Source organism: Glycine max, chromosome 8, assembly GCF_000004515.6.
Source record: "Glycine max cultivar Williams 82 chromosome 8, Glycine_max_v4.0, whole genome shotgun sequence".
Classification (NCBI taxonomy): domain Eukaryota; kingdom Viridiplantae; phylum Streptophyta; class Magnoliopsida; order Fabales; family Fabaceae; genus Glycine; species Glycine max.
The window spans coordinates 15,701,294-15,727,635 of record NC_038244.2 but is presented as its reverse complement, the minus strand read 5'-3'; the positions used below and the strand labels follow the sequence as shown (position 1 = coordinate 15,727,635).

Here is a 26,342-nt window from a genome sequence, read left to right as displayed (position 1 = left end):
TCTCCTTTTTCCTCAATGTTCTAAAGTGTTGTGATTTTCATCATTCTCCACACAAGATTTATGAGCTTTGTGAAGTTGTCTTCTTAAGAAATATTTTTTTAATCTTGAAAATATAAGAATAAAAAAATTAATCTCATACTTGTTATGAAATAATTTATCTCAAATATATTTTTTTACCTAAGTAACTAATAATTACATTTTTAAACTTTTAGCTAACATTTAATCCCGACGAAGGGTGAGAAATTTTTATTTCCATTAGAAAAAAATCTTCTTTATAAATAAAAATACTCATATATTATTTTCTTATTCAGTATCACTTTCTCTTCTAAATGATTCTCAAAATTTTCTTTAAAATATAATATACACATTTACCTATTGACGGTATAAATAAAAGCATATTTTTCTTTGAATTTTATTTTAATAAATCAAAATTATAATGTATGTTAAGTTGGATTAAACACACCCATTTAAAGTCTTGTCTTGTAGCTTGTTATTCAACACCCTAACCCCACCACATAATCACATGTCAGATTTTCCCTCTCAAATTCCCCTTTCATATTTCAGTTTTCTCTCCCAAACCAAAGCCATATAACGAATTCACATTAGATGCTGCTACACAACAAACCGTAAAAACGAACCAAATCTAACAATTATTTTTTTTTAGTTTCCCGAATTCACAAAAAATAGAAAACAAAAGAGCAAATAAGTTACATTTTAGAAGAAGAATCAGTTAAGCAGCACTAGCAACTTCTTCCAAGAATAAATCCTCCATCCTCCTGAACGCGGCGTGCGCCACCACCGCCGCCACCCCGACCGCCACCGCCACGAGGATGTTCACGGTGGCATCGGTGAGCAGCAGCAGCGCCACCGTGAGCACCGCCATGACGACCAGCACGAGGCGGTCGTCGACGAGGTGGCCCAGCACCACGAGCGGCTCGTCGCGGAGGAAGTAGAGGAACAGCCACGCCGCCATGAGGACGAGGAACACGATCAGCGAGATCGGGTGCCACAAGAGGCTCAGAAACAGAATCAGCAGCGCCACCATTGCGTAGTTCATGCGGAAATACGACACATTGATCCGAATCCGCGATAGTGCCTCCGGCAAGCCGCCGCCGGGAACCTTCAGCGACCGGAAGTTGAACATTGCCTTCCACGGCCGCCGCATCCCCAGCCCGGCCTTGATCCGCTGCTTCGCGCGTGAGATATACTCGAGGTTGGGAGGCGGCGAGGTTGGGATCGTGCCATAGGTGGTTGTTGTCATGTTTTGACAAGAGAAAGAAAGTGTGATTATCTGAATGACACACTGTGAAATGGTATTGGTATTGAGGTTTGATAATTATAGGGGGGAGTTGGGACCTACTATTTTTTTGTATTAAGTAAAATCATAATTAAGATTTTAGGCTTCCCAATGTTATCTAAGGTACTTTTAAAAACTTTGGTACTTTGATTAAAGACTAATTCTTATTTGGGGCTTAATCACACTTAAGATCCTCCTGAAAAGTCTATTTGGGGCTTAATCACACTTAAGACCTACTTATTTGTGAATTTGTTTATGTTTTTTTTTCCTTCTTTTATGGCTGAATTATTATGGTGTTGTAATGCATGATTGGGTGTATCATTTGAGGTGAGTTGGGGGTTGTGTTAATTTGAGTTTGGTTTGAGCTTCTGGATTTACATTTTCTTTTGGGCTTGTCCAAGTTTATGATTGACAAAAGGGATGGAGGGTGGTGTAGTTTCCAAATGAGTGAAGACATTCGTGGCGGGTTTTTTTTTGTCAAATTTTGGAAGGAGGTTGGTGTTGCTTTCTTCCTTGGTTGTAATGTTGAACCTATTTCCGAATGTGAGGTGAGAAATCTAATCTTGCACTTCAATAATTACTTTATGACACTAAATTTAACTTTTTATCTCACTAGAGTATGTTCTCACTTTACAGAATGCATATTCCAGGTGAAGTATAATAAAAGTTGGGTGATTTTAAATCTACTTGATTTCTTTAAATCCTAAGAATATGCAAAATGCTGCTTTGCCTCAATTTTAAAAGATAATATATAGGTAGTTAATTTAATGAATATATATATATATATATATATATATATATATATATATATATATATATATATATATATATATATATATATATATATATATATATATATATATATATATATATATATATATATATATATATATATATATATATATATAACACAGATTCTGATTCTGCGGCTTGAAGATCCCTTATTCAACAACAGAGCAAATGATGGCCATAAAGCCATGCATAATGCCATAATGTATTTTGGCATGTCTTACGTTCATCCTTTCACCGCTAGCCTCCACTTTAAGGAAAGCCAGAGGGTTTAACGTACTGTTAAAAAGTCATGCATGCAAGGCCATTTCATCTCCATATATACTCCAACTGTTGTTTGATTAGTTCTCATTCGTGTGAATTTTGTAAATCAGAAATTGAACCATATAAACATTAATTATAAAAATTACAGTTTAATGAAGATGATACATTTCATCGTTACGTCGCTATTTCGGTCTCTTCCTTAATGTAGATCAGAATTCTTTGCTCTCATCTTAAATTCATGATTATGGGATGAATTTCTTATTCATAAAAAATAGTGAAAAGTTATTAAAATGAGAGATTTATATGAAAAAATATTTTAAAATTTCCTAACATGAAAATATTAAGACCGTTTTAGTGAAGAAATTGAGTTGCACTATCATTTTTCAATTGAAAAAAAAGGTAATTATAAAGGAACAAGACCATATATAATCTTGGAGGGCAATAAGAGATTATTTGTTAAACTGAGTTGTTGTTTAGTATTTGTAGTATTGCACATGACAGAGACTAAAGTCATTGGATAGTGGGATACAAAAACTCAGCTCTGCTTTATTTGATCCCACACTTCTAACTAACCTTGTAAAAGGATAATATTAATATTAATTCAGACTACACTACACCCTGTAGGGAGTAGGGACGGCAAATCATAACGCCACGACAAGGGTCCATCCACGAATAGGAATCTCCGAGATAGTAAATCAAACCCTTTTTATGTACGTTTTATCTTGGTTTTGTCAATTTAAAGATATTTATTGCATCTAGATTCCTTCCTAGCTTTTCTATTTCTATTGATCCAAAGCAAACAGACTTTGAATTCTCCCAATAATCTCTTATTCCAACTTAACGGATGGTCTTTCTGAAAACAATTACATTAAATGCCTTAAGAAAAAAATTTGTCATTTATTAATAATCGTCTTATCTGATTAAGATTATCTTTCATAAATAATACTTCTAGTCTTAACAAAAAGATTTCTTTTTAGTTTTTATATAGTTCTTGCATTGTCTTTTTGCATGGTAACAAGATGCAGACGTTCTTTGTTTTAAAGTTTAAAAAAAAAACTGCTTTTTACACTTTTTAATGAAAAAATATGATTCTAATATAAATTTGTGACTTAGATATTAATTCATGCATATATCCCAATCATTTTTTTTTTTTGTCGTGGTTACTCAACAAAAGAGATGTCAGGGTTCTGCTCAAACAAAGAAAAATAAGGTGAAACGATTAACTTATATAATCTTAATTATGCGTGTAACCTATTTGACCAAAGAGTATTATGCAGGTAATTAATCACGATATAATTAGGTTTTCTTTGCTACAAGTGTGCATTGTTGGTCTCTATGTATGTTCATCCTGACAATGCCTTTTTGCATCTTTGGAGATCAGATTAAAGGTTTGGATTCACCCATGTGATTGGAAACAACAACTTTATGTGTTGAAGGGTGAAGCCTCAAGTGATTCTTCGTTGGTTCCTTAGTCAAGGCTAGCTCAGAGTCATCTATGGTAATTATGCCCCACTTCGTAATTCATTTATATTTCTTTCCCCAGCAATGGAATGAGATAAATGAAAGCATTATTTACATTTGTTAATGTAGAAAGTGATATATGGGGATTGAAAAGAAAGAAATGAATCATGCATATATTGTGGAAGTTATTTTCACTATTGTCTTAATTTCACTATAGATTCCTACAACCATTTTTCTAGTTCAATTTAGTTGTATTATTAGTTATAAATGCTTTGTCATGTATATTAACCACATGATCTTATTAATACCTGACAAATGTTTGTCATAACACATTGTCTAGCTATACATATATTCTACCATATGATGCTCATAGTTTAATCATAAAGGTTGTCATCAAGCATTTTTGTTCTACAGTCTTGAGGTTACGTAGAATAACATGCACATGGTTTAAGCATTACTGGCAGACTGTGGCCATTAAGCATTGATTCGCTTAAGAGTTGAGAAAGGCATACGTTGAGCGTTTGCCAAAACTTTGCCAACCAAATAGTCAATCACCACAACTATAGACGAATACTTGTCAAACTTTGATAAGTTAATGATGACTTGATGAGTGAATCATATTTTTAGGATATTATTTTATGGAATTAGCAGCATGATAAACTGTTTGAATTGAATTGATACTATTCCAATGTTGCGCATGCTCAAGTCTTTATGTAATTAATTAGTTGTTTGTTCGAGGAGGAGGAGGAGGGTCTACCCCAATCTTCGTTTATTAGAACTAATGAGTTACTACATGACTTTATGAATTATTAAGAAGTATGTCATGAAACAATAAATAAGAGACTATGTAGTTTAGAGTTCAGATCACCTGATAAATTCTCTCGTGGGAGGGGTCAAGGGGGTGACAATTTTTTTGGCGGTATATATTTGATACTTTAAAAGAGTTACTGTAAAGGGACAATTAGAGATGTAAATGGATCAAATTATTTGTGAACATTTGAGTTTGATTCACTAAATGTTTGACCAAGTTTATTTGTTTAAGTAGATAAACAAACTCAAATTTAAGATTGAGCTTGATTATTTAAGTAGATTAAGATCAAATTTTACAAGCTCGACATCCATATAGTTCATGAATAACTCTAATAGCCCAAACTATATGTATTATAGAAAAATTAAAATTATATGGATTCCATAATATTATACCACATGCTTAACACATATTTTTCTATTTGAAGATTATTATCTAGTATTAAATTCCTTTATTAAACACTAAATTCATAGTTAGAAAAATAATTGAGTTATAAAACAAGTCAAGTTCAAGCTTTTAATTAAGCTCATTTGTATAAATAAGTTAAAATTGAGTAATGTACCTGGTTCTTGGCTTGACTCATTTACACTTTTGGGTACAATCGATTTAGGTGTGGGTTAGAGAAAAAAAAATAGAGATAGAAAGAAAGGAAATTGTTTCATGCACCTTTTCAAACTTCCATAAACCGTAATCCAGAATATAAACTTTTACGTCCTGAAAAGATCAATCCAGAATGTAATTACATTCCGGATTAGGTGCAAGAAGTAATTATGAGGCTGCAGGAAGCAACTGCCAAGAAAGAAAACAAATATAAGAGGAGGAAACCTTAGAAAGAACGCCCCAAATTGATACAGGGCCGAGAGAAACATTTCAAAAAGAAAAACAAAACAAAAAATAGGATTTAATTTATTATTTTCAAAAGAAATAGATTGTTAATTTCTTGAAACGAATTCAACAAATCATCAAATCTCATCTCTGTATAAGATAAAATTGTCAAAATAATAACATAAATTTATTTGTATCATCCCATTAAGTTTAATAAAAATATTTTTAAATGAGAATAAAATTTTAAAAAATAGTTATCCTAATTAATTAAGATGATAAATAATTTTAAAAAAGAAAATATGAAAACTTGTAATTATTTGAAAATATATAATCATCAAATTTTGAGTTTTAACTAAGTAATTATGTCTTTCTCTATAATTTCACATTTAATCATTTTAATAACTAGTTCAATAATTAATTTTAAACTTAATTAATCATTACTTACAAGTTATTGATTTGAGTGGCATAGACTCAAATTTCTTAGACCAGGTCTCGAGTTTATATCATATAGATAAAAAAAATGTGAGCAAAAATTAATGGATATTTCATACCAATAACATAATTATAAAAAAAACTTAATTAACCTTTTGGTCCATATAATATAGTGTTGTTTTTGTTTTGATTTTTGAAGAAAATAAATATTTTTTTTTATGTTCCCCATGTATTTTCTATCGCAAACAATCTTGTTAGAAACATGATTGGACATTAAATTTAAACAATTCTCTTAACAAAAATTTGAATCTTAATTCGTCTTATGAGTCACTCATCCCTTCCACTAGGCCTATCCTTGTTGATATAAAAAAATATTTGATTTTTATAAAAAAAAAAATCTTTTGTTTTGATCCTTATGAATGTTAAGAGAAATCTATATCGAAAGTTTAGAACTTTATAAAAATTAAAACAAAACCAAAAAAATTATAAGAACCAAAATAAGAAGAAGAAAAAACATTTTAAGAGAAAAAAAAAAGTTATTTAAACCTCAAATTTTAATTAACTTATCCGTTAGGTATGTATGCTAAACAGACCCATGTTATGTTTCATTCTAACAACCCACAGGCAATAAGTAATATACCAGAAACTGAATTTCTTTGGTCTGTGGTAGAGACATATATGGAGACGTTCAATTATTTTCCTTGAATTCCTTGTACTCTAGAATCGTTCCGTTAATAAAGTGTCAATCCCCACAGGGCCCTTCACCCTCTTATCCGCTTCTAGCTAACATGCATTTGACATGTAAATGTTTATCCAAGAAGTTATCCTCCTAAGAAATTATATATTTGTTGATTGACTAGTGTATGATGTATTCAATAATGTACTACTAACATAAGCCTGTATTTTGATATGTACTTACTGATTATGGTAAATTGAGATTTGAGTTTAAGAAACTTAGCTTCAAGCTAAAACTTGTGATGGCAAATACTTGAAGGTTGGATTGTGTCTACATAAATGCAAAGTTACACAAGTTTTCCAACTTTCAATTGCATTCCAAGGTTCCCTTTGCTTCTTCATCTGCAACAGTAAACTTACCCACCTATATAAATGTAATAATACAACAATCAGTTATTGCAAATTGGCACGAAATCCATCATATGTTAAACCAAACTCGATAAATCTCTATCTCTCCCGTTTCTTCCTTATGAATATTTTAACCGTAAGAGCAATCGAGGAAACTCCTAAGCTCCTCCATGGAACAATTGAAGCTACCATCTTCAATGCCACACCTTACTCACCTTTGTTTCCCTTCAATGTAAGCTCCACTATCACACGCACATGCTATGTTAGTCATGTGTATGTCATATTTATATGTGTGTTGTGTGTGCATACAGCTATGCTGAAAATTCTGCAATGCTGTAGTTCCTTAGTGCTTTTGATATTTTTCTTCGATCAGAATTGGAGTTTCACCACAGTAACTTATGTTGATCTTAGTGCAAACTTTTATTATGCAGCTTACCAAGGTAAGACTAAAATTTTGATTGAAGAATATCACCAAAAATACTTAAGGAACTACATCTAAGTTTTGTCCTTTCGTAAACTCATTCCATGCATTAATTTTTCTTTGTTTTTTCAGCGTTTTTCTTGTTTTCAGTGCATATGTGCAAATGGAAATCCTGCTTACGTGACTATAAAGATAGACAGCCAGAAGTTTGCAAAAACCAGCCAAGAAAGCAACCGTGTGTGGAACCAAACTTTTCAGATTCAATGTGCTCATCCAGCTGATTCATGCATCACCATTACCCTTAAAACATCGCGTTCTTCCGTATTGGGAAAATTCCATATTCAGGCTCAGCAGCTATTGAAGAAAGGAGGCTTGATCAACGGCTTCTTCCCTCTCCTCATGGATAATGGAAAACCAAACCCAAAACTTAAGTTGAAGTTCCAGCTATGGTTCAAGCCGGCTGAATTGGAACCGAGTTGGGCAAAGATGTTGAGCAATGACTGGGAATTTCAAGGGCTGAGGGAGGCTACCTTCCCACTAAGGTCAAATTGTCATGTCAAACTTTATCATGATGCTCACCATTCTTCTGCTTTTCAACCTCCATTTGATCTATGTGGAGCTCCAAAAAAGCTATGGGAGGATGTCTATAAAGCCATTGAGGGTGCGAAGTACTTAGTTTATATTGCAGGGTGGTCCTTCAATCCCATGATGGTTCTGGTAATTGCAATGTCATTTCTTATTGTCTTTTTAGATAGGAATGGGTCCTCTTGTGCTAAATTTTAACATGACTTTTTAACTTATACCGGCCAACGAAGGTTGGTCCAGTTGTAAGAATAAGACTCATACCATCGTGAATTCCAATTCCACAGCGGAATAAGAACCTCATTGGTGGGTAATTATAAGTACTTCTATAAGAGTTTTTTGAGTTTTGAGGCCTTAATGATTCTTTGACACCTAACTTATCTAAACTTTTTATTCACCCAAAAAAAACTTAGCATGGCCAAATCATGTTTAAATTTTGTGTCTAGCTGATAGGTAAGGCTTATTTAATATTTACGAAGAGAGAGACACAAAATTTGAACATGACATTATGTGCATTAGGATCCACTCCCCTTTCACATTGATATTCATTTTTTTAGAAGCAAATATGCTCCTTGGCAGGTTAGAGATCCTCACACAGAAATCCCACATGCCAGAGGAATTAAGTTAGGTGAACTATTGAAGAAGAAGGCAGAGGAAGGAGTGGCTGTGAGGGTTATGCTTTGGGATGATGAAACATCTTTGCCCTTTGTTAAGAACAAAGGTGAACTGAACAACCAAGACGAAGAAGCTTTTGCTTATTTCAACCACACAAAAGTAATATGCAGAAAGTGTCCCAGGTTACACCATATGTTCCCCACACTCTTTGCTCACCATCAGAAGACTATAACAGTGGACACAAAAGCACCCAAATCTGTCGGCGACAGAGAACTTATGAGCTTTCTGGGTGGATTAGATTTGTGTGATGGAAGATATGACACAGAGCAACATTCATTGTTTCAAACACTCATTAGGGAATCTCATTGTTATGACTTCTACCAAACAAGCATTGAAGGAGCTAGCCTCAACAAAGGAGGACCAAGAGAGCCTTGGCATGATGCTCATGCTTGTGTTACTGGTGAGGCTGCTTGGGATGTGTTAACAAATTTTGAGCAAAGATGGACAAAGCAATGTGATCCTTCTTTTCTAGTCCCTTCTAGCACCTTGGCAAATCTTATGCCTAGGACAAGCTCAAGCACTCTTATGGAGAGGAATTGGAAAGTTCAAGTATACAGGTCAATTGACCATGTCTCAGTTAGTGAGTTGTCTACAAAGTTAAATGTGGAGAGGAGCATCCATGAGGCTTATGTTGAAGCAATTAGGCGTGCCGAAAGGTTTATTTACATCGAAAACCAATATTTCATTGGGGGGTGCCATTGGTGGAAGAAAGATAGGCACAGTGGCTGCACTAATCTAATTCCAATTGAAATTGCGCTCAAGGTGGTAAGTAAGATTAAGGCAAAGGAGAGATTTGCTGTGTACATAGTCATACCAATGTGGCCAGAAGGAGAGCCTGAAAGTGAACCTGTTCAAGATATACTGCATTGGACTAGAGAGACCATGACAATGATGTATAGGTTGATTGGAGAAGCTATACAAGAAAGTGGAGAACCAGCACACCCTAGAGACTACTTGAATTTCTTCTGTCTTGCAAATAGGGAGCAGAAGGGACAAGGGGAGTATCTTCCACTAGATTCTCCCCAACCTGAAACTCAATACTGGAATGCTCAAAAAAATAGGAGATTCATGGTTTATGTTCACTCCAACTTCATGATAGGTATTATTATAGCATTATTCTTCAACTATCATTTTCTTTTTCACTTCTTGGTCTTTTCTTGTTCCTGAAAGAGTCCAATATCTTTTATGAGAGGAATTTTAGATGTGTAGTGACAAGTTTTTTTTGTTTGTATGAGTACAATGATGGCAATGAGATTTGAACCTAATATCTCTTTCAAATTATCCAAACTCCTCACCATTAGGCTGACCCTAGTGGGTTTTACTTTCACAAGGGTTAATATTGAGTTTAAGTCTACTTTTTGAAGTCATCTACACCATTTTTAGAATATGCTTCTGATATCATTTTTATAATCATGTGCTGGTTAGACTACTTAACTATTTCATATTTTGCATAGTATTTTATTCTATATATAAAAGGATAAACATCTAAGTAATGCAATAGTTTAATTGTGGTAGAAGTTTTATTGATATTGTTGGTTGACAAATTTTATTTCCTTGCACGTACCACTAGTGGACGACCTGTACATATTAATTGGATCAGCTAATGTAAACCAACGATCCATGGACGGGAAGAGGGACACTGAGATAGCCATAGGATGCTACCAGTCTCAAGATGGAGATGATGATACCAACCAAGTGAACCTAGATGATATTCAAGCATATAGAATGTCTCTATGGTATGAGCACACTGTTAGTGTTGATGAGTTGTTCTTAGAGCCACAAAGATTGGAATGTGTGGAGAGAATGCGCTCAATAGGAGATGAAATGTGGGAAATCTACAGCAGTGAAGAAATTGTGGACATGGAAGGGGTGCACCTTGTAACTTACCCTGTGAGAGTCACACAAGAAGGGTATGTGAAAAACCTCACTGATGGAGTTCATTTTCCTGATACAAATTCTCTAGTGAAAGGAAAAAGGTCTAAAATATTGCCCCCTATCTTTACCACTTAGATATATGGTTGGTTTAGTTATGACTTATGAGCAAACAAGCACATTAGTGTTCTAATAAATATGTAAATGTAAACTGAAAAAATAAAAAAATAAAAAACCCTGTTTAGCCCTGTACATGGGCCGGTGTCAACCAACTATACTTGTCATAGGTGAATTTGTTTGCAAAATGTACTGTAAATGAGGCATATATCATTAAAATTTTAGTGAGCCAAAATCATAATGTGTTTTAAATTAAATTAATGATAAATACACTCTAATTTATTTTATGGATGTAATTCATTTTAAAAGAGTCTTATTTGGTGTCAACAATTTTTTTTTAATTATTCATGTGTCAACAATGTTTTTTTTTGGGAAAAAATGTAAATTATATTAAACCCAAAATGATACAATAATAAACGGGGCATACCCCGCAGTTAAAGAAAATCAAAAGTCTCCCTAATACAAGAAGACATATATCAAGATGCTAAAACAAATGCAACAGGTGCGCTTGTCTATACATAAGAAACTTAATCTTGCTAATAACCTCTATGACAGAAAATTGATAATCTTCAAAAATCAGCTTGTTCCTAGACAGCCAAATGCAATAGACTGAAATTGCTATAGTCAGACAACGTAATTTTCCTTGAACACCTGATGTGGATCTGCCCCTAATTAAAGAGTCAGTAATGCGCTGTAAAGAAGTGAAACGCCTGCGAAAAGGAGTCAAATCACGAATGTGTCAACAATGTTTGATGAATAGATAGAGGATTTAACAAAACCTATTTTGGAGTTGAACTGGAGTGTTTTTCATTTTCCAGTAATTTGAATGTGGTAATGGAATTTGGGATTTATTATTTTCTTGTAATGTTTTCATAATATCTATGATATTACTACATGAAAATATTAATGAAAAATAATTATTTGTCACTATGTATTTAACAATTAAATTGGTATATATCAAGCATATGTTGCGTAAGAATTTTAAAATTTTATATTCAGCAGTTGACGTTGACTAAGAAAGCATTAACCTTAAACAATCTAATTAATTAGGTACAGATAGTTGTGAAACCGGTTCAATTCGACCGGTCGGACCGCTTTAATTGGAATCTGGTGACTTTACCAGACCGATTTCATTATTGGATCACTCACACAATTAATCTAGAATGATCCGACCAAACTCGACCAGTTAGGTACCGGATTCTAGTTGGACCGGTTTGATCCAACCAGTTTTTTTTTTTTAAATAAATTACCTCTAGACGTTGTTTTGATGTTTCTCTATTATTAATTGTTATTTTGAATTTTGGAGTATGGAAGAATTTTTCTTACTCAAATGATGTTAGTTATATACTTATATATAATATATACATATATAATTTTGAATTTTTAATATATACCGAATCAAACCGGGCCAATTAATAACCCACCAGTTAGACCACTAACCTATTACCTCAATTAGATCAATCACCGGGTGGATTTCTCAAGTATGGGTACGAGATTAACTAATGTATCCTGGATTAATCATTGGCCTTAAAATAAATAATGCGATGCTTATTTGACATTTGTATCCACTAATCTGTGACCAGTTCTAAAAATAAAAAATGAAAATTTGTGACCTTGTGGGCACCATGCATGTTTTAATTATATTATTTACTTATTTTTGTAAAAATAAATACTTACTCATTGTTTCAAAATTTCAATATCTTTAATTAATACATAGGAAAATTCACAAAAAAGAAAGATAAAAAATTAGAATGATTCTTAGAATAAACAACTGTTTGAACAAAACATAATGACTAGGCCAATCCTACATCACAAATTCCATTTCTATCAAAGAAATACTTAATCCATGTGTATAAAAACTAATCACTAATTTCATCATAAAATTAGTCAAGGATGTTCATCGATACAGATCAATTTAACAAACTTGACAATTCAATTCAAATCAATTAAATTTTTGTTCGCATTTTTTTCTAATTTAGAGCCAACCCGAACCAAATCAAATATATATTATTAATTTTTCTTATTTTTTAAATATTGAAGTTGCCTATATTTTTATGTCGTTTTATGTTCATCACACACACGCACACTCATTAAACCTCATCCGCCCGTTGTTACGCCTCCTCACGACAATTATTAACGTGGTCGATCCTTCTCTGGACTTCCACCCAGTCGACATTGACAATGCAACTTTGACCTTTAAACCTTCTCACAATGAATTTGGCTAATTTGGTGTATGTCACATGATTATCTTTTAATTTTGGAATAAAACTGTTATTTTATAATAAAAAATAAAATAAAATTTTTATTATTTTTTTATCAAATACCAATCATCCAAACCAAACCAACTAGTTCAACATCCCGTTTGGATTGATTCAAATTAGGCAAAAAATATATGATATCCAAATCAAATTCAACTAATTAAAATGAATTGTTTCGAACTTTATTTTCTTCCAAATCCGAACCAACCCGACCAATAAACCCCTAATTTTAGTCATATTGATTCCCAGCCTCATGTGGTGGATCCAAGGCCCCCACCACAAGGGTGCTAAGTTGGCATTCTTATTTTTATATTTGAAATTTTATGATAATAACTAGTACAGCATTTATCATACAAGATAAAATTTATTTTTATTTGATTCAAATTAATAATAAATAAATATTTTTATATTTAAATTATGTTTTCATTTATAATAACTAATATAAATTAAAATGTGATTATTTTATTAATAAATTTAATTTAAAATAGAGATAAAGCATAATAGATTAAAAATAATAAGTAAATAAATTTAATTTAAATTATGTTTTCATTTATAATAACTAATATAAATTAAAATGTGATTATGGTTCCCTAACTTTAATGTCTAGAAGATCTAAATTGTGCAATTGAATCTTGAAGACTATATTCTTGGTTGACTTAAATTTGAAGTGTATGTACAATTATGCTAAACTCCTACATATTTGAGATGTCGTGCATAAGGAGTGAGTACTTACAAAATATACTATAACGCTTAGGTTAATTGTGATTTTACTAGAATCACAGTGTAAGCTTCTTCTTTTTTTTCAGTCGTGAATCTAACTCGTCGCTTCTTCTCAATTTGTGTATTAAAAAGTGAAAATTCTTTGTTCAACGGATTTCCAAACACAACCACAACATACGTTGCTTACATTTATGTTTGTGATGCGTTAGATTTTTTGGTATGAGACTCAAGATCATTCAAAAGTGTAATATGGTAATCTTTCTCCAAAACGTGTTTTATTATTTATACATACGATTGTAAAAATATTTTACCTAATATAATGTCAACTTCGATCAATATTTTAGTCTAGTCCATTAATTATTTTGTCCGAAGTAGCCTATCAAACGAATTAACTAAAAACTAACAAGTCCTGAGTCCGGTCTAAAACAATATATGACTATTTTAATTAATTATATGACTTAAAAAAAACTAGTAGTAGTCCAAAATTACACCTTTTATATTTTTATAAAATAATGTTTTCACTAGGCACATAATTAAGTATTAAATTATAAATGTATTAACATTTTTTAAAATCATGATAATTAAGGTCTTTCGTGTCGAATGGGACTTCCACAAAGTTTGATTCTCTTAATACTAATCCTTGATTTCGAATTTATTCATTCTTAAAATTCATCGTTCTCTTTAAAAGTATATTGTGTGGGGCCGAACTCACGTGCGCTTTTCCAGCATTTGTTGTCTTTGTTTAAACGTATTAACATATAGCATCGGTGCACGCATCTATTTTATAATTGGGAGGATAATCAATAAACTTAAACTTATGTTATGGCATTCTAACTCTGAACGATGAAATGAAATGGAGTTCCAAGATAAGCGTTTATCTCTGGTAATACACTTTTTTGCTAACGTGCGATTTCGATTTTCTGTTACGTTATCGTTAAAATGAATTCATGAATTTATGCTATGATTGATTGGTGTCAGAGATCGAGCTTGACGTTCAGCGAGACGCTGTGCGCAGTGTTCATTCCGTTCATAGGAATAGTCGAAGCTTTGGTTTTCACATTCACTAGTTGCTTCGATTTCCAATCTCCCAGGAATAAGAAGAAACATTCTTCTACCTTCGACGACATTCTCACCCTCGCCGAGGATTCTCCATGTTCGCTTTTTTTTCTCTTACATTTCATTTTTCGCTGTTTTTGTTTATGTTGCTGAGGAAATGTTGATGCAAGTTTTAAGTTGCTGATTTCTGTGTGGCAGTTAGTATTAATGAAATCGAGGCCTTGCGTGAGTTGTTCAAGAAGTTGAGTAGTTCTATCATTGATGATGGCCTCATCCACAAGGTAGCTAGCTTCATGTGAAGATTAAGTTAACTACTTAGATTGGGATTTGGGGATCAATATCTCTTTGATCCTTAGTTTGTGCATTTTTTTTAATTTTAATTTTGAAATCTTAGTTAGGTCTGTTGTTAGTGGTGTTGGAATTGTGGTGAGATTGTGTCCTTTTTAACTCTTGTTTGTTTGTTTGTTTGTCTTGTGAAGGAAGAACTCACATTGGCACTGTTGAAGACCACCACCGGGGAGAATCTTTTCCTTGACAGGGTATATGCAACTTCACCACATTTTTCTGTTTTCTTGATTTCATTCATGACCCTATGATCCAAACAACTGAAACAAGGGACTTTTGTCCAGGACTCAAGATCCCTCCTCTCTCTCTCTCTCTTCCCCTCCAACCAAACAATATGTTCTTGTAAGAAAGGAGATTTTGATTTGCAAGGGAAACTTCTTTCAGGGGACCAAATTAGTTCATACCCTTTGATTTCCTATGGCATTTGGGTAAATCAGAGTGGAAGTATTTTTCTACCTCATAGTCATACTAGCGTGATAATTTCCATCCCTTCCATCCCATGTAACTCGTGAACCAAAACTCCATATTCTATTGCTATATCCAAACTTCCCTACAAAATTTCTTATGCAAGTGATTGTTGCCACACTGAATAAGGTCTGAAATTGTTTTGATAAATTGATTTCTTTTCTAGCTTTGTTTGTCATTTGAATAAAACTCTTTGAAAGATCAAAGGTATATAATTTTTTAATTGATATATTGTAAGATGTATCGTACAGATTGACAACTCGATTTCTGATGTTTAAATATCTAATTTTACATTGTTGACCTTATATGGCATAACCAATGGTATCAGGAGAAGATGTTCTATGCATAGTCTCCCCATTTCCCTTCCCTTTAGAAAACAAAAAAAATAAAAAAATTCATGGTTCCACGCACATATATACTTGTTTTGCTAAAAGATCTGTTATTTGCTGCTGTTTTTCCTTTTTGAATTGTATAATTGAGTTCATTTTATTGTTTACAAAATTTTCTAGGTGTTTGATGTCTTTGATGAAAAAAGAAACGGCGTTATAGAATTTGAGGAGTTTGTGCATGCTCTCAGTATCTTTCATCCTTGTACTCCTCTGGAAAAGAAAATTGATTGTAAGACTTCAGTAAGAGTTTTGTAATTGTTTTTTTAGATTATATTGATAAAAAAATAATTTTCTTTTATTGGTTTGCTTGTAGTTGCTTTTAGATTGTATGACTTGAGACAGACTGGATATATTGAGAGAGAAGAAGTGAGTATCTTGGCATGTCCAGGTTATGAATATGTTTTTAGCTTAAATATATTTGTCATCATAGAATTATATTGCCCTAGAGTTCCCTTACTGCAATTTATCAATTTGATTTTACATGTTTAACAAAGAAAAGTGGTGTTCGTGGTTTCTGTTTGTCAAGTCTTTGGCAATCTTATGTCCATTAAATAATATGTAAAACTCAAAACAACCATGAGGATGTCTGCCATTTTATATAACGTGTATCCCCCTATTGATTTTAGTTTACCAACAGTTGGAACTGTTTTGTTAACCTGACTTTTTCCAGGTTAGGCAAATGGTTGTTGCCATTCTGTCAGAATGTGGCATGGATCTGGATGATGAAATCCTTGATACCATTATTGATAAGGTAATTGTTTGCAGGAGCATTTTTTCTCTCCATGTTGATATTATTTTGGATCCTTTTAGTAACTTTTTCTTTTAAGAAAAAAAATCAGACATTTCAAGATGCTGATGCTGACAAAGATGATAAAATAAGCAAAGAAGAATGGAAGGCATTTGTCATTCGACACCCGACACTCTTGAAGCACATGACTCTACCTCATCTAAAGTAATTAATTTCCTTACCCTACCTCTTTCACTAATATCTTCTTCCATCATAGTTGATTTCCCCTCATGTCATTATTGTCTATCAATCAGCAAATAGTCTATCAGTTGCACAAAGAAACAAGGAGGGTGCCTTTAGTGTCATGCATATATGTCTGTGTGTGTCTTTATTCAATACTTATAAAAATGTGCCTTCATTTTTACTTTTTTTCCGTTTTCATCTTTTTTCTTTATAAGTTCATCAAAACAGGAAATAAAGTGAAAATAAGGTGGGATTTCTGTTAAAGAAAACATATAAATTGAAAATGTAAACAAAAACGAACCAAATGACACTGGAGGATTTTGGGGAATTGATTCTTTATGATGTCAATGTTTAATCCTTACATTTATTGCAAATTAATACAGAAAAATACATTTTAAACATTTAGGAGGTTTGCATTTCATTGGTTGGGACTGAAATTCATGGTTTTCAATTTCGTTTGGTCACTGGCCAGGGACATCACTACACTGTTTACCAGTTTCATCTTCAACACCGAAGTTGATGATTCTCACTGGCATATTAATGGCAATCATTAACATTGAGGAGTTGAAGCTTGTTGTTCTGTTGCACTCTCCCAATGTTGACTGCATCACACCAACGAGAGAATTCATGGAAGTGAATCAAACCACCAAAGAGTGTTAAAAATTTGATCCGAACCAGTAAAAAGGGCTTAAATTGAATCCAATTACTGTTTGGTTTGATCAGCTTACTGTGCATAGTACAGCTCATTTTGGCCGGTGTACAAAATTTATTGGTATGATCATAAAAGGTTTAACTATTTAGCCTCCATGTCTACACAATTTTAGGCCCCGATCGGGGATGGTTGTAACTTATCAGTTTTCAATTTTGAAATGTTATTTTTAAATCCAAGACCTGTTTGGATAATTTTTTGTGAGTTTATGATTTAGTTTTTAAAACACTTTTTACCATATTTACAAAACAAAAAAAATAGGTTTTAGGTTTAGGATTTGGGAGGTGAGTTTTAAAAAAAGAACCGGTGGCCTCTCTCTCCACGCGACCCTCTCTCTCGCCACCTGCCTCCCGCCGCTGTCTTGATTCACTTTGTTCTTCCCCAAACTCTAACCCAAACGATCTCTTATCTTTTTTCTCCAAATCTGATTCTATTTTTTTCTTCCTTTTTAATTTGGTTTTGGATTTTTTTTTTCTGGGCATAGATTATAGTATTGTTGATGTTCTAGATTCGTTTTTCTTTTGTTTTTTTACTATCTGGAACAACAATTTATGATACCATGATTTGTAAAGGATTCGCTCGCAAGCTTTAGTGAAGATGGTTTTTCATGTTTCCATATTCGATTGCAATGCGGGTATCGTGGCTGTTGGAGAAGAAGAAGAAGAAAAGAGAGAGAAAAATGGTGCCGCTGCCGAGAATCGCTTTCGGTGACGACACAGACGGAGAGACAGTGAAAGATTGGGGAAGAAAATTGGTGTGAACTTATTTTATCTATTTTTAATTTACATTGGTTTCTAAAATTTTAAAACTAAAAATAAAATTGAAACTTAACCTTCAAAATTGAATCTAAATTTAATTTTTAATAACTTTAAAATTAAAAATAGAAAACCACCCGAACGAGCTTAAGTTTTAGTTTCTATAAAAAAAAAATAGTTATAATCTCGACATCAACATAAAAGTTAAATTTTGATCTCTACCTTATTATCATCATCAGTAATGTGTTAACGTGTTAACCTGATAGATATGTTGCTTACGAGTTTAATCTTTAAATAGGTTGACATGTATGTAATAAAAAGACATTAAAAATTTAATACTTTTATAACAATTACAACAACAATAATACCATTATATTATTTGTATTTATATAAATAAGTTGTTAGGTTTAAAGAATTTTTTTTATTGGGAGCCTTTTATAATAGAGTAAAATAATGGACTTTTAAAAAGCCTTGACCTAAGTTATATAATAAAACTGCTTAACCTAACCTAAACTGACTTGCTGACTTCCAATTTTTTTAGCGCATTTCTTATTCCATTGCCCATTTGTTTATGATATGTGGTTTCATGTCTTAAAAAATGATGTGTGGTTTCACAACTATTTAGTATTTATTTTATTCTAATTTTTTTAACAAATTAGTTTTTAATTTTAAACATCGTCATCTTACACTTCCTAATTAAACTTTTCCATCAAAAAAATTTAATTTTTTTTATTTTTAAAATTTCTCTTTTCTTGCTTAATCTAAATTACTTATGTATTCATTTATTTAAATTAATTATGTCTTTTCCAATTATAATTTAAACATTTTTGTTTATATCTATTAAAATAAAACTATTCATATATTATAGGAGATAATTACTAATTATTTTATAAAATTACAAACTGCTTTGTGGTCTTTAGATATACTCCATTAGCTATGGTTACATTGGTGAATTTGAATAATGTAAAAAATAAAAAATAAAAAAAGTGTCTCGATGCACTTTATTGAATAGTTACATTCTTACCTTTTAAAGCCAGTGGCATTGAAATGAATATAAAAGAAGCAGAAGGTTAGGTGTTAAGAAATTGTTGTTTCTATATATTCGAGGGGTAAAAAAAATATTTAAAGACCTTTGTACTTTTGATTTTATTTTTTTATTTTAATGAGGTATGCATAATATACTGGATTTAGGCTTTTAACCACCTAAAAATACAAAATGAAAAGCCTAAGACTGGCTAATGATGGTTAACTCTTCGCATCACATAAAAGTCTTGGATTTAATTCTTAAAAATGGTTTTATACTGATAGAATATTATACGTTTTTTGTAATTTATATCTTTGCTGTCTAACGGATCTTATCTAGATCATCAAAGATGGTATAAAAGAACTAGCCCATTAAAGTCATTAAAGTAAGGTGTTTCATTTCATAAATCTCTTTACAGATATTTGCTTCGATGGTAAATTTGGAATATTTTTTTGAAAAAGAAATAGAAAAATAAGATAAACATTGACGTATCCAAGTATAATTTGTGTGCTAATCTTATTTGTTATTGTGCTCTTCTTGCATGGGTACACTTTACCTACCATCCTTTCTCAAATTTTCTATAGCTTCTCAAATTTCTTCTTAAGCAAAAAATACTCATGTTTTCTCCATCCTTTCAAAAACAAAAAAAGAAACTCATGTCTTCTCCAATATTTCATGTTCTTCAATAAATTGTATAACAGTATTATTATATTAATATCACTTATTTAATCAAGAGGTATTGAAACCAAAACATCTAATAAATGAAACATTAAAGCAAGGGAAGTAAGAAATATAACAGAAGGTAATGATAGATGACATGTTTTCATAAATCATAACAAAAAGAATGTTCATTATCAATACTCCACAATTCGATCGTGCTTCAGGTTTATATATTATAAACAAAACCGATTTGGAGTTCATGGAAAAGCAAGAGTCTTAGATCGATAAATGATTTTAGTGCCTTTTTTTTTTCTGGTTCAGTTGCTTCGCATCATTGATCAAACTAAAGAGAGTGGTGGATCTTGTGTACACTACTCACTTTCATTTCCCTCTTTAATCATCCCTATCTTAAGTATGAATAGATTTATATATTTTAAAGGGATCTTCAGCAAGTTGTCCTAAGAATAACATTAATTTATGGGACCCTTAAACTCAAACGATAATCGTCCATGCCCAATTATTCTCCTTATTGAATCCTTGCCTCCTTTCCCTCCTCTTCTTCCAAAGAAAGGAGAAGAAAGAGAAAGAACAAAAAAGTAGGGAAGAGAAGAAAAAAAATAAACAAAAAGAACTCTGATTAAAAAAACAAGATAAAAGTGCTCTCCCTTACAATCAACCTTTATTTTCCTACCACACTAAGTAAAATGGAAAGAAGAATTGGTGAAAAGTAAATACTACCTAATTTAAGGGTCCCTCGAGATTAAACTTTCCATTGTCTTTATGTGGAAAGACTAATGCAAGGGGGCATACAAAAGGCTTATGAAGTTCACCACACGTGTGTCCACATTAGCCAAACCTTTCTGGTCCCCCACACCCACCTTGTTCTCTTCTTCTTTCACATTTTGTATTTTTCATAGAATTGTTGTTCTGTACCCTTAGGTAGAAGTGGCTGCACACTTTTTGGCCAAAGAAGCTTAAGATTCCACTCTCCTTACCTTCACAGGCATCCTCTTTTTCATTCTTACTGTAGGGAAGTTCACTATTGCATCTTTTTCAGCATGCCATCTGCATGTAAAACATTAAATTTTAACATGTCTAATTATCATTGCATGGCATTAATTTTTTTTTCCTTAATTAAAATGTTTGAAGCAAACTAAGCTGAGAGATGTTAAGAGTTCAAAAATGTTAGAAAAGAAAGGCATAAAATGCACTATTGGATTGCACATTATGCAGACCTAGCAAAACCTAAATCATTAGGCTGCTTGGCTGACTGATATCACCAAAGACTTTTGTCAACCAACCTAACATGATTTGATTAACATATCTCCTTATTGTAGCATCTTTCATTTTTTTTTGGCCATATTTTATCTTCATAGAAGCAGGTGCAACTAGAAGTCAAAACCTATATAGTCCTATGGAATAATATAAAATAAATTGGTTCTCAACAACAGGAAGTTTTGCTTCAAGCTAGAAAAGAAATAAATAAACAGTACCAAGAGACAGTGGGTGCATGTACTTCTCTAGTGAAAATAAATTCTTTCTGTCTATGTCGGTATAATCGTGTACTTGTTGTGAGATTGTGAATGAACCATTGTCACTAGTCAAACTCGTATCTATTTTATAAGTCATTAAAGCAAGTGTGAAATTACAGCATGATTATGATTAAAATCCTCAAGCCTGGCACTGTACTAACAGTTTAGATACATTCAAGAAGCATCATGGCTTTCCTCACAGTTAGGATCGATTTATAAGAAGTTTGATTAACTCATTAATTATTATTATACGCCAAAGATTAGGATCAAGTGGCTTTTCTTTTCTGAATTCTGATGTAGCATGTAAGGCTTTCTGGCCTCCTAAACTTTACAACTTTGATTCCTCCCTTTGTCGATATGCAAGAAAGACACATTTATGACCCACCAGGATATTTATATGTGAAATATGTAATTTTCAGCTATCAAGTTTAGATTCAAAAGAGCAAATCATGAGTAAAAATGTAAAGTAAAGAAAAAGGTCCATGAAAAGCCATTTGGTCCACGGAGTGACAGAAATTTTCATGTCTGCTATTATGATTTTGCATTTGCTCCTATGTCATAAGGAGAGGTCAAAAATTTGGGCATGATGGCATTTAAATAATTATTCACTATGTTCACTCATTAGAAAAAGAAGTGAAGTGTTGAATGATTACCTGAATTGAGTGACAAAGTGGTGTAGGAAGATGGAAGCTTCCAGCCTGGCCAAGTCAAGGCCAGGGCACAGCCTTTGTCCCCCTCCAAAAGGAGTGAAATTGCAACTGCTCGTATCTTTGTCCTGAAGTTGACCAATCCATCACTTAAGCTAAATAAATTACATACAAACAAAGCATAAAGAAACTAACAGATAACTAGGAAGAGGGGATTTCGCTTACTTGCCACCTCCAAGGATTGAATTGATATGGACATTCATAGTTTTTGTCATCTAGATGAACTGATCTAAAATTTACAAACACACACCACCCTTTTGGTATTAAGTGCCCTTTTATTTCAACATCTTTTAAGGCCTTTCTCATGACTCCAATTATAATATTTCCCATCCTCAAAGTTTCAGTGATGACCTATACAGATAGAGCACATAATAAGTTAGCTGAAAACTAAGGATTATTTTTACATGTCTTTGATGAGGAACCAGTAGCTATGGTTGTCTTACTGTTTGAGTAAATGGCAGTGATAAGTAATCGCTCCAACTCAGGGATTCTCCAACCTGATCTTGAATTTTCTTAAGCTTCATATTTTCCTCCTGAGAATCATGAAAAGTAGTTTGCCAAAAGCTAAACAGGAAATTAGTTCGAAGACTTTATTAAGGGCACATGTTTCAATCTCATACGATATGCCACGATCACAGAGATTATTCAAAAACTTTGGTAAGTGGGAGGACAAAATCCATACGTATCTGCCGTGAGTGTGATGTTGGCCACTCTTTTGAGGGCTCATAGTCATATATAGCTAGTGTAGAAAGGACATAACCCTATCATTACTAGCCAATTGTCCCTAAGAAAAATTCTAAAATCTTTGATAACATAGTTGAAAAGAATCATAATGGTAACAACAAAATGATTTTCTACTTTTAGTCTTTAGACTAGGCAACTAGGGGTAGGAGTCCAGTGCTTAACTACTAAATAATAATTGACCAAAACAAATTCAGCAATGCTTCTGATTTGTGGTAAGGTGAATTTCAATGTATCTGCTTAAGAGAAGATTTAGCATACCGTCAATTGTTGCAAAGCAGCAGGACATTCCGATAGATATTTTGTAGCCAGAGTCATAAGAAGTGGCACTGAGTCCTCCCCTGGAATCATCATATCAATAATATTATCTGCTATTAAATCATCCGTTAATTTTTCATTAGCATCACTAAGAAGGACATCCACCACATCTTTTGGAACTTTGCAGAAGCCACTACTTCTCTTAGCTAGGATAATTCTCTTCACTAATTTCACCATTTTCTTTTTTGCCTAAAACCAAAAAGTGAAGTCATTATTGCCAGGCCCATGATCATGACATGACTTGTATGGTAAAAAAAAAGAAAGAAATCAATATCTAATTAATGAAGTTACCTGCAAAGATTGATAGAGTTTAGTTCCTGGTAGTTTTATTGGTAGAGACATGAGGCCTGAGATAAATTCCTGAAAATGTTTCTTTAGAAGTTCCATTTCTTCTCCTGGATCCAAACTAATCAATGCCTTGACTAGTACATGAAAAGCAATCTGGGGACAAAAAAAGAAGTATTTTTGCCTGTTGGTATCTTTGAAAAGAGTAATTATGATTACTACAAAAATGATTATGAACCCCATAAAGATAACTAGGATTTTCACTTTATAATTATATCATCTTGAAACATAAGTAGGAGAGTGCCAGAAAGATAACTCAATCACCAATTATTACTTCAGTAACTCATACATAAACTTAATGAGAAAGTAGTGTGGTCACTTAGTCATACAACTTTGGAGAAGTAGATGTTTTCATATAAACAGCTTAATATATATAACAAGATGACAAGTATAGATTTAAGAGAAGCAGCATCTTTTTTTGTTTTATTTAGTGTCTGATGGAACTATTCTCAAGAAGTCACCGTGAGCTAACTTTGGAGTTAGATTCTGACCTCTACACGTGGGAGAGAGAAAGAGAGGCATAAACACACATGTACAAACACTCACACCCCTTCAGAGTCAGAGAGAAGAAGTGAAGGGAACAGAACTAATAACCTTTTTTGTTTCATCTTGTATGTATATGGGGCAGTCCTCTCTCCAACTTGCCATGGATTCTTTGACATACTTTTGCATATCTCTGGTGATCTGAGCCTTTAGCTGTTGAGACTTGAAGAAAGCTCCAATGAGTCCATGTATTCTCCTCTGAAGGCTTCCATTGATGAGCAAAATAGAAGACTCTCCCATCAACTCAGTAAGAGACTTGGGATAAGAAGGAACAAAAACTTTTGCATCACTTTGAAGTATAAACTTATTCACACTAGCATCAGTTGAAACAATTGTAGGGCTTCCAAATATGTGTGACTTGAACACCTTGCCATACCTACAAGTTGCAACACACCAAATCTTATATTGAAAACAACATAAATTTCAAGATTCAACTTTGTGTACAAAAACCAAGGCATGATATGAGACTTTTGTCAACCCGAATGGCTTTTCTTAGTTAAACACTCACAAAATCACACTTTGAAGTAAAGCTTTGGTATGTGATGGCATGAAAAATCTTGAAAGCTAACTTGTAATGAAGCTGAATTAAAGTGAAATGAAGTGCATGCTTAAATAAGTGGTGCATGGAAAATGATTGCTGATATGAACTTACATGCGGCGTCGCTTGTCCATGAAGCTCTCAGGGCGATCAGAGTAGGCACAAGAAACAAACTCAATGGTTTCACCGATAAAAGGCCATCCAAGAGTGCCTAATGGAAGCTTATTCTTCTTACGTTTTGATTTAAGCATAAGGCTAAGCCTGTTCCTGTAGAGGATCACAGTGCATAAGAGAAACACTGTCACAAACACAATCCAAATGTTGTCCATTATTTTCTCACACACTCTATAATACTTCTTCTAGCTTTGGCTTAAATATGCACAATCATATGGTGGCCACAGCCATAACCACGTTTTTTCTTTATGAAAGATTTCAGTGTGCATGTATGTGTATACGCGTGCAAGAAGAGGAAGAAGGAGAGAGGTTTTGTGAAGTCTTAGCCAACTTTTTTGCCTTAGGAAGAATATAAATATTCATGTATACATTAACAAAAGCATAGTATTGAATTATTTTATTCTCAAGGCATAAAGAATTATAGTGCTACCTTTGTCCTTTAGACTTACCTGGGTCAACAGTTTTGCTATGGGGCTCTAATATCGGGTTGGGAATGTCGGTCTCAGATCATATATAGCTTATTATCTATATCCCAAATTCCAAGATATACACACTATGTAAGATAACATATATATCAATTTTAATCTAAAAAAAAAATTGCCAAATATAGAAAGAGAATATAAGCCTTTTATTATATGTTGAGATGGTGAAATATTAACTGATATCTAATTTTGTCATCATATATCGGTAAAGTTGTGCCTTGGTGACTTGTTGGTCATGGGTTCGAATCCGGAAACAGCCTCTTTGCATATGCAAGGGTAAGGCTGCGTACAACATCCCTCCCCCATACCTTCACATAGCGAAGAGCCTCTGAGCAATGGGGTACGAAGAAAAAAAAATATTGGTATGAAGTATTCACTAGTTTTATTGATGAATATTCTTCATCGAAAAATTTGACTAGTTAGCCACCTTTAATGGTGTCTCTTTTCTCAACCACATTTTTTTTCATCCACAAGACTTGACCTGAGACTTTATTTATGGGGATTAAATTGAGTACCACTCAACAACTTGTTTATGGTTTTGCTTAGTTTATGATTTTGTTTCACATTATACAATAAAAGAAGTCCCCACAAAAGGGCATGATTAATGCGTCTGTAGCACATTGGATTATGGCGTTCCCCCCCTTCCTTTTTCCTTTGGCAGTAGCAGTTGGATGACCTCGTGCCTTCATGTGAAACTCAATAAGTCCAACCACATTCATCCATCATCATAACCCCTCCTCAAAACTACTCTCTCTCTTCAACATTTTGTTTAATCCGTGGTCTTCTCCAACCTCTCACGTTATCATCATTTCCATCCTTTCTCATATTATATGCTAGAGGCCAGATACCCTTTTCTTTAATTTCTCTTTACTAAATAAAAATACTTATCTTATCCCCGCATTTGTATGACTTTAAAATGTATATTGGGCAGTGATGGCACATTCCTTTAATGGACCAAGCAAGAGTAAGAGTGCCAAAATTGCAC

The 26,342-nt window shown here is 32.9% G+C and overlaps 4 protein-coding genes across 7 annotated transcripts; 2 read left to right on the top strand and 2 right to left on the bottom strand.

Moving 5' to 3' along the window:
• Positions 1-543: 543 nt before the first annotated feature.
• On the bottom strand, positions 544-1,502 carry LOC100813181 (PRA1 family protein F2). The gene has a single exon (XM_003532965.5). It carries the CDS (start codon positions 1,259-1,261, stop codon positions 731-733), a length of 531 nt encoding a protein of 176 aa, XP_003533013.1. The 5' UTR covers positions 1,262-1,502; the 3' UTR covers positions 544-730.
• A 5,492-nt stretch (positions 1,503-6,994) lies between these two features.
• Positions 6,995-10,781, top strand: LOC100812642 (phospholipase D alpha 4). 3 transcript variants are annotated; one of them, XM_006585459.3, is made up of 5 exons: positions 7,059-7,191; positions 7,271-7,399; positions 7,513-8,097; positions 8,542-9,736; positions 10,208-10,781. In XM_006585459.3, exons 2-5 carry the CDS (start codon positions 7,358-7,360, stop codon positions 10,645-10,647), a joined length of 2,262 nt encoding a protein of 753 aa, XP_006585522.1. In that variant the 5' UTR covers positions 7,059-7,191; positions 7,271-7,357; the 3' UTR covers positions 10,648-10,781. The 3 variants fall into 3 exon arrangements, with proteins under 3 accessions (XP_003533012.1, XP_006585521.1, XP_006585522.1); XM_003532964.5 differs by lacking the exon at positions 7,271-7,399 and having other exon boundaries at positions 6,995-7,191; positions 7,531-8,097; XM_006585458.4 differs by lacking the exon at positions 7,271-7,399 and having other exon boundaries at positions 6,995-7,191.
• Positions 10,782-14,384: 3,603 nt separating this feature from the next.
• On the top strand, positions 14,385-17,715 carry LOC100306023 (uncharacterized). Its single transcript, NM_001249482.2, has 9 exons — positions 14,385-14,487; positions 14,583-14,757; positions 14,859-14,941; positions 15,140-15,199; positions 15,980-16,088; positions 16,173-16,225; positions 16,530-16,610; positions 16,699-16,811; positions 17,302-17,715. The coding sequence occupies exons 1-9, from the start codon at positions 14,458-14,460 to the stop codon at positions 17,381-17,383; spliced, it is 786 nt and encodes a 261-aa protein (NP_001236411.1). The 5' UTR covers positions 14,385-14,457; the 3' UTR covers positions 17,384-17,715.
• Positions 17,716-20,595: 2,880 nt separating this feature from the next.
• On the bottom strand, positions 20,596-25,411 carry LOC100782687 (3-epi-6-deoxocathasterone 23-monooxygenase CYP90D1). Of its 2 annotated transcripts, XM_006585457.4 has the most exons (9): positions 25,325-25,411; positions 24,816-24,968; positions 24,215-24,539; positions 23,567-23,716; positions 23,219-23,464; positions 22,660-22,749; positions 22,382-22,567; positions 22,163-22,284; positions 20,596-21,042 (listed from the first exon to the last, which is right to left on the bottom strand). In XM_006585457.4, the coding sequence occupies exons 2-9, from the start codon at positions 24,950-24,952 to the stop codon at positions 20,952-20,954; spliced, it is 1,347 nt and encodes a 448-aa protein (XP_006585520.1). In that variant the 5' UTR covers positions 24,953-24,968; positions 25,325-25,411; the 3' UTR covers positions 20,596-20,951. The 2 variants fall into 2 exon arrangements, with proteins under 2 accessions (XP_006585520.1, XP_003531621.1); XM_003531573.5 differs by lacking the exon at positions 25,325-25,411 and having other exon boundaries at positions 24,816-25,229.
• Positions 25,412-26,342: the final 931 nt, after the last annotated feature.

What these genes read in the sequence shown, in the direction of transcription:
- LOC100813181 (XM_003532965.5), bottom strand. Translation starts at nt 1,261, where the DNA reads ATGACAACAACCACCTATGGCACGATCCCAACCTCGCCGCCTCCCAAC.
- LOC100812642 (XM_006585458.4), top strand. Translation starts at nt 7,081, where the DNA reads ATGAATATTTTAACCGTAAGAGCAATCGAGGAAACTCCTAAGCTCCTC. An exon ending in CACCTTTGTTTCCCTTCAAT is followed by an intron (nt 7,192 to 7,512) that starts GTAAGCTCCACT and finishes TTGTTTTTTCAG; the next exon opens with CGTTTTTCTTGTTTTCAGTG. An exon ending in TCAATCCCATGATGGTTCTG is followed by an intron (nt 8,098 to 8,541) that starts GTAATTGCAATG and finishes GCTCCTTGGCAG; the next exon opens with GTTAGAGATCCTCACACAGA.
- LOC100306023 (NM_001249482.2), top strand. Translation starts at nt 14,458, where the DNA reads ATGGAGTTCCAAGATAAGCGTTTATCTCTG. An exon ending in TCTGGAAAAGAAAATTGATT is followed by an intron (nt 16,089 to 16,172) that starts GTAAGACTTCAG and finishes GTTTGCTTGTAG; the next exon opens with TTGCTTTTAGATTGTATGAC. An exon ending in GATATATTGAGAGAGAAGAA is followed by an intron (nt 16,226 to 16,529) that starts GTGAGTATCTTG and finishes GACTTTTTCCAG; the next exon opens with GTTAGGCAAATGGTTGTTGC.
- LOC100782687 (XM_003531573.5), bottom strand. Translation starts at nt 25,030, where the DNA reads ATGGACAACATTTGGATTGTGTTTGTGACAGTGTTTCTCTTATGCACT. An exon ending in TACAAGATGAAACAAAAAAG is followed by an intron (nt 23,717 to 24,214) that starts GTTATTAGTTCT and finishes TTTTGTCCCCAG; the next exon opens with ATTGCTTTTCATGTACTAGT. An exon ending in CACTGCCATTTACTCAAACA is followed by an intron (nt 22,568 to 22,659) that starts GTAAGACAACCA and finishes CTATCTGTATAG; the next exon opens with GTCATCACTGAAACTTTGAG.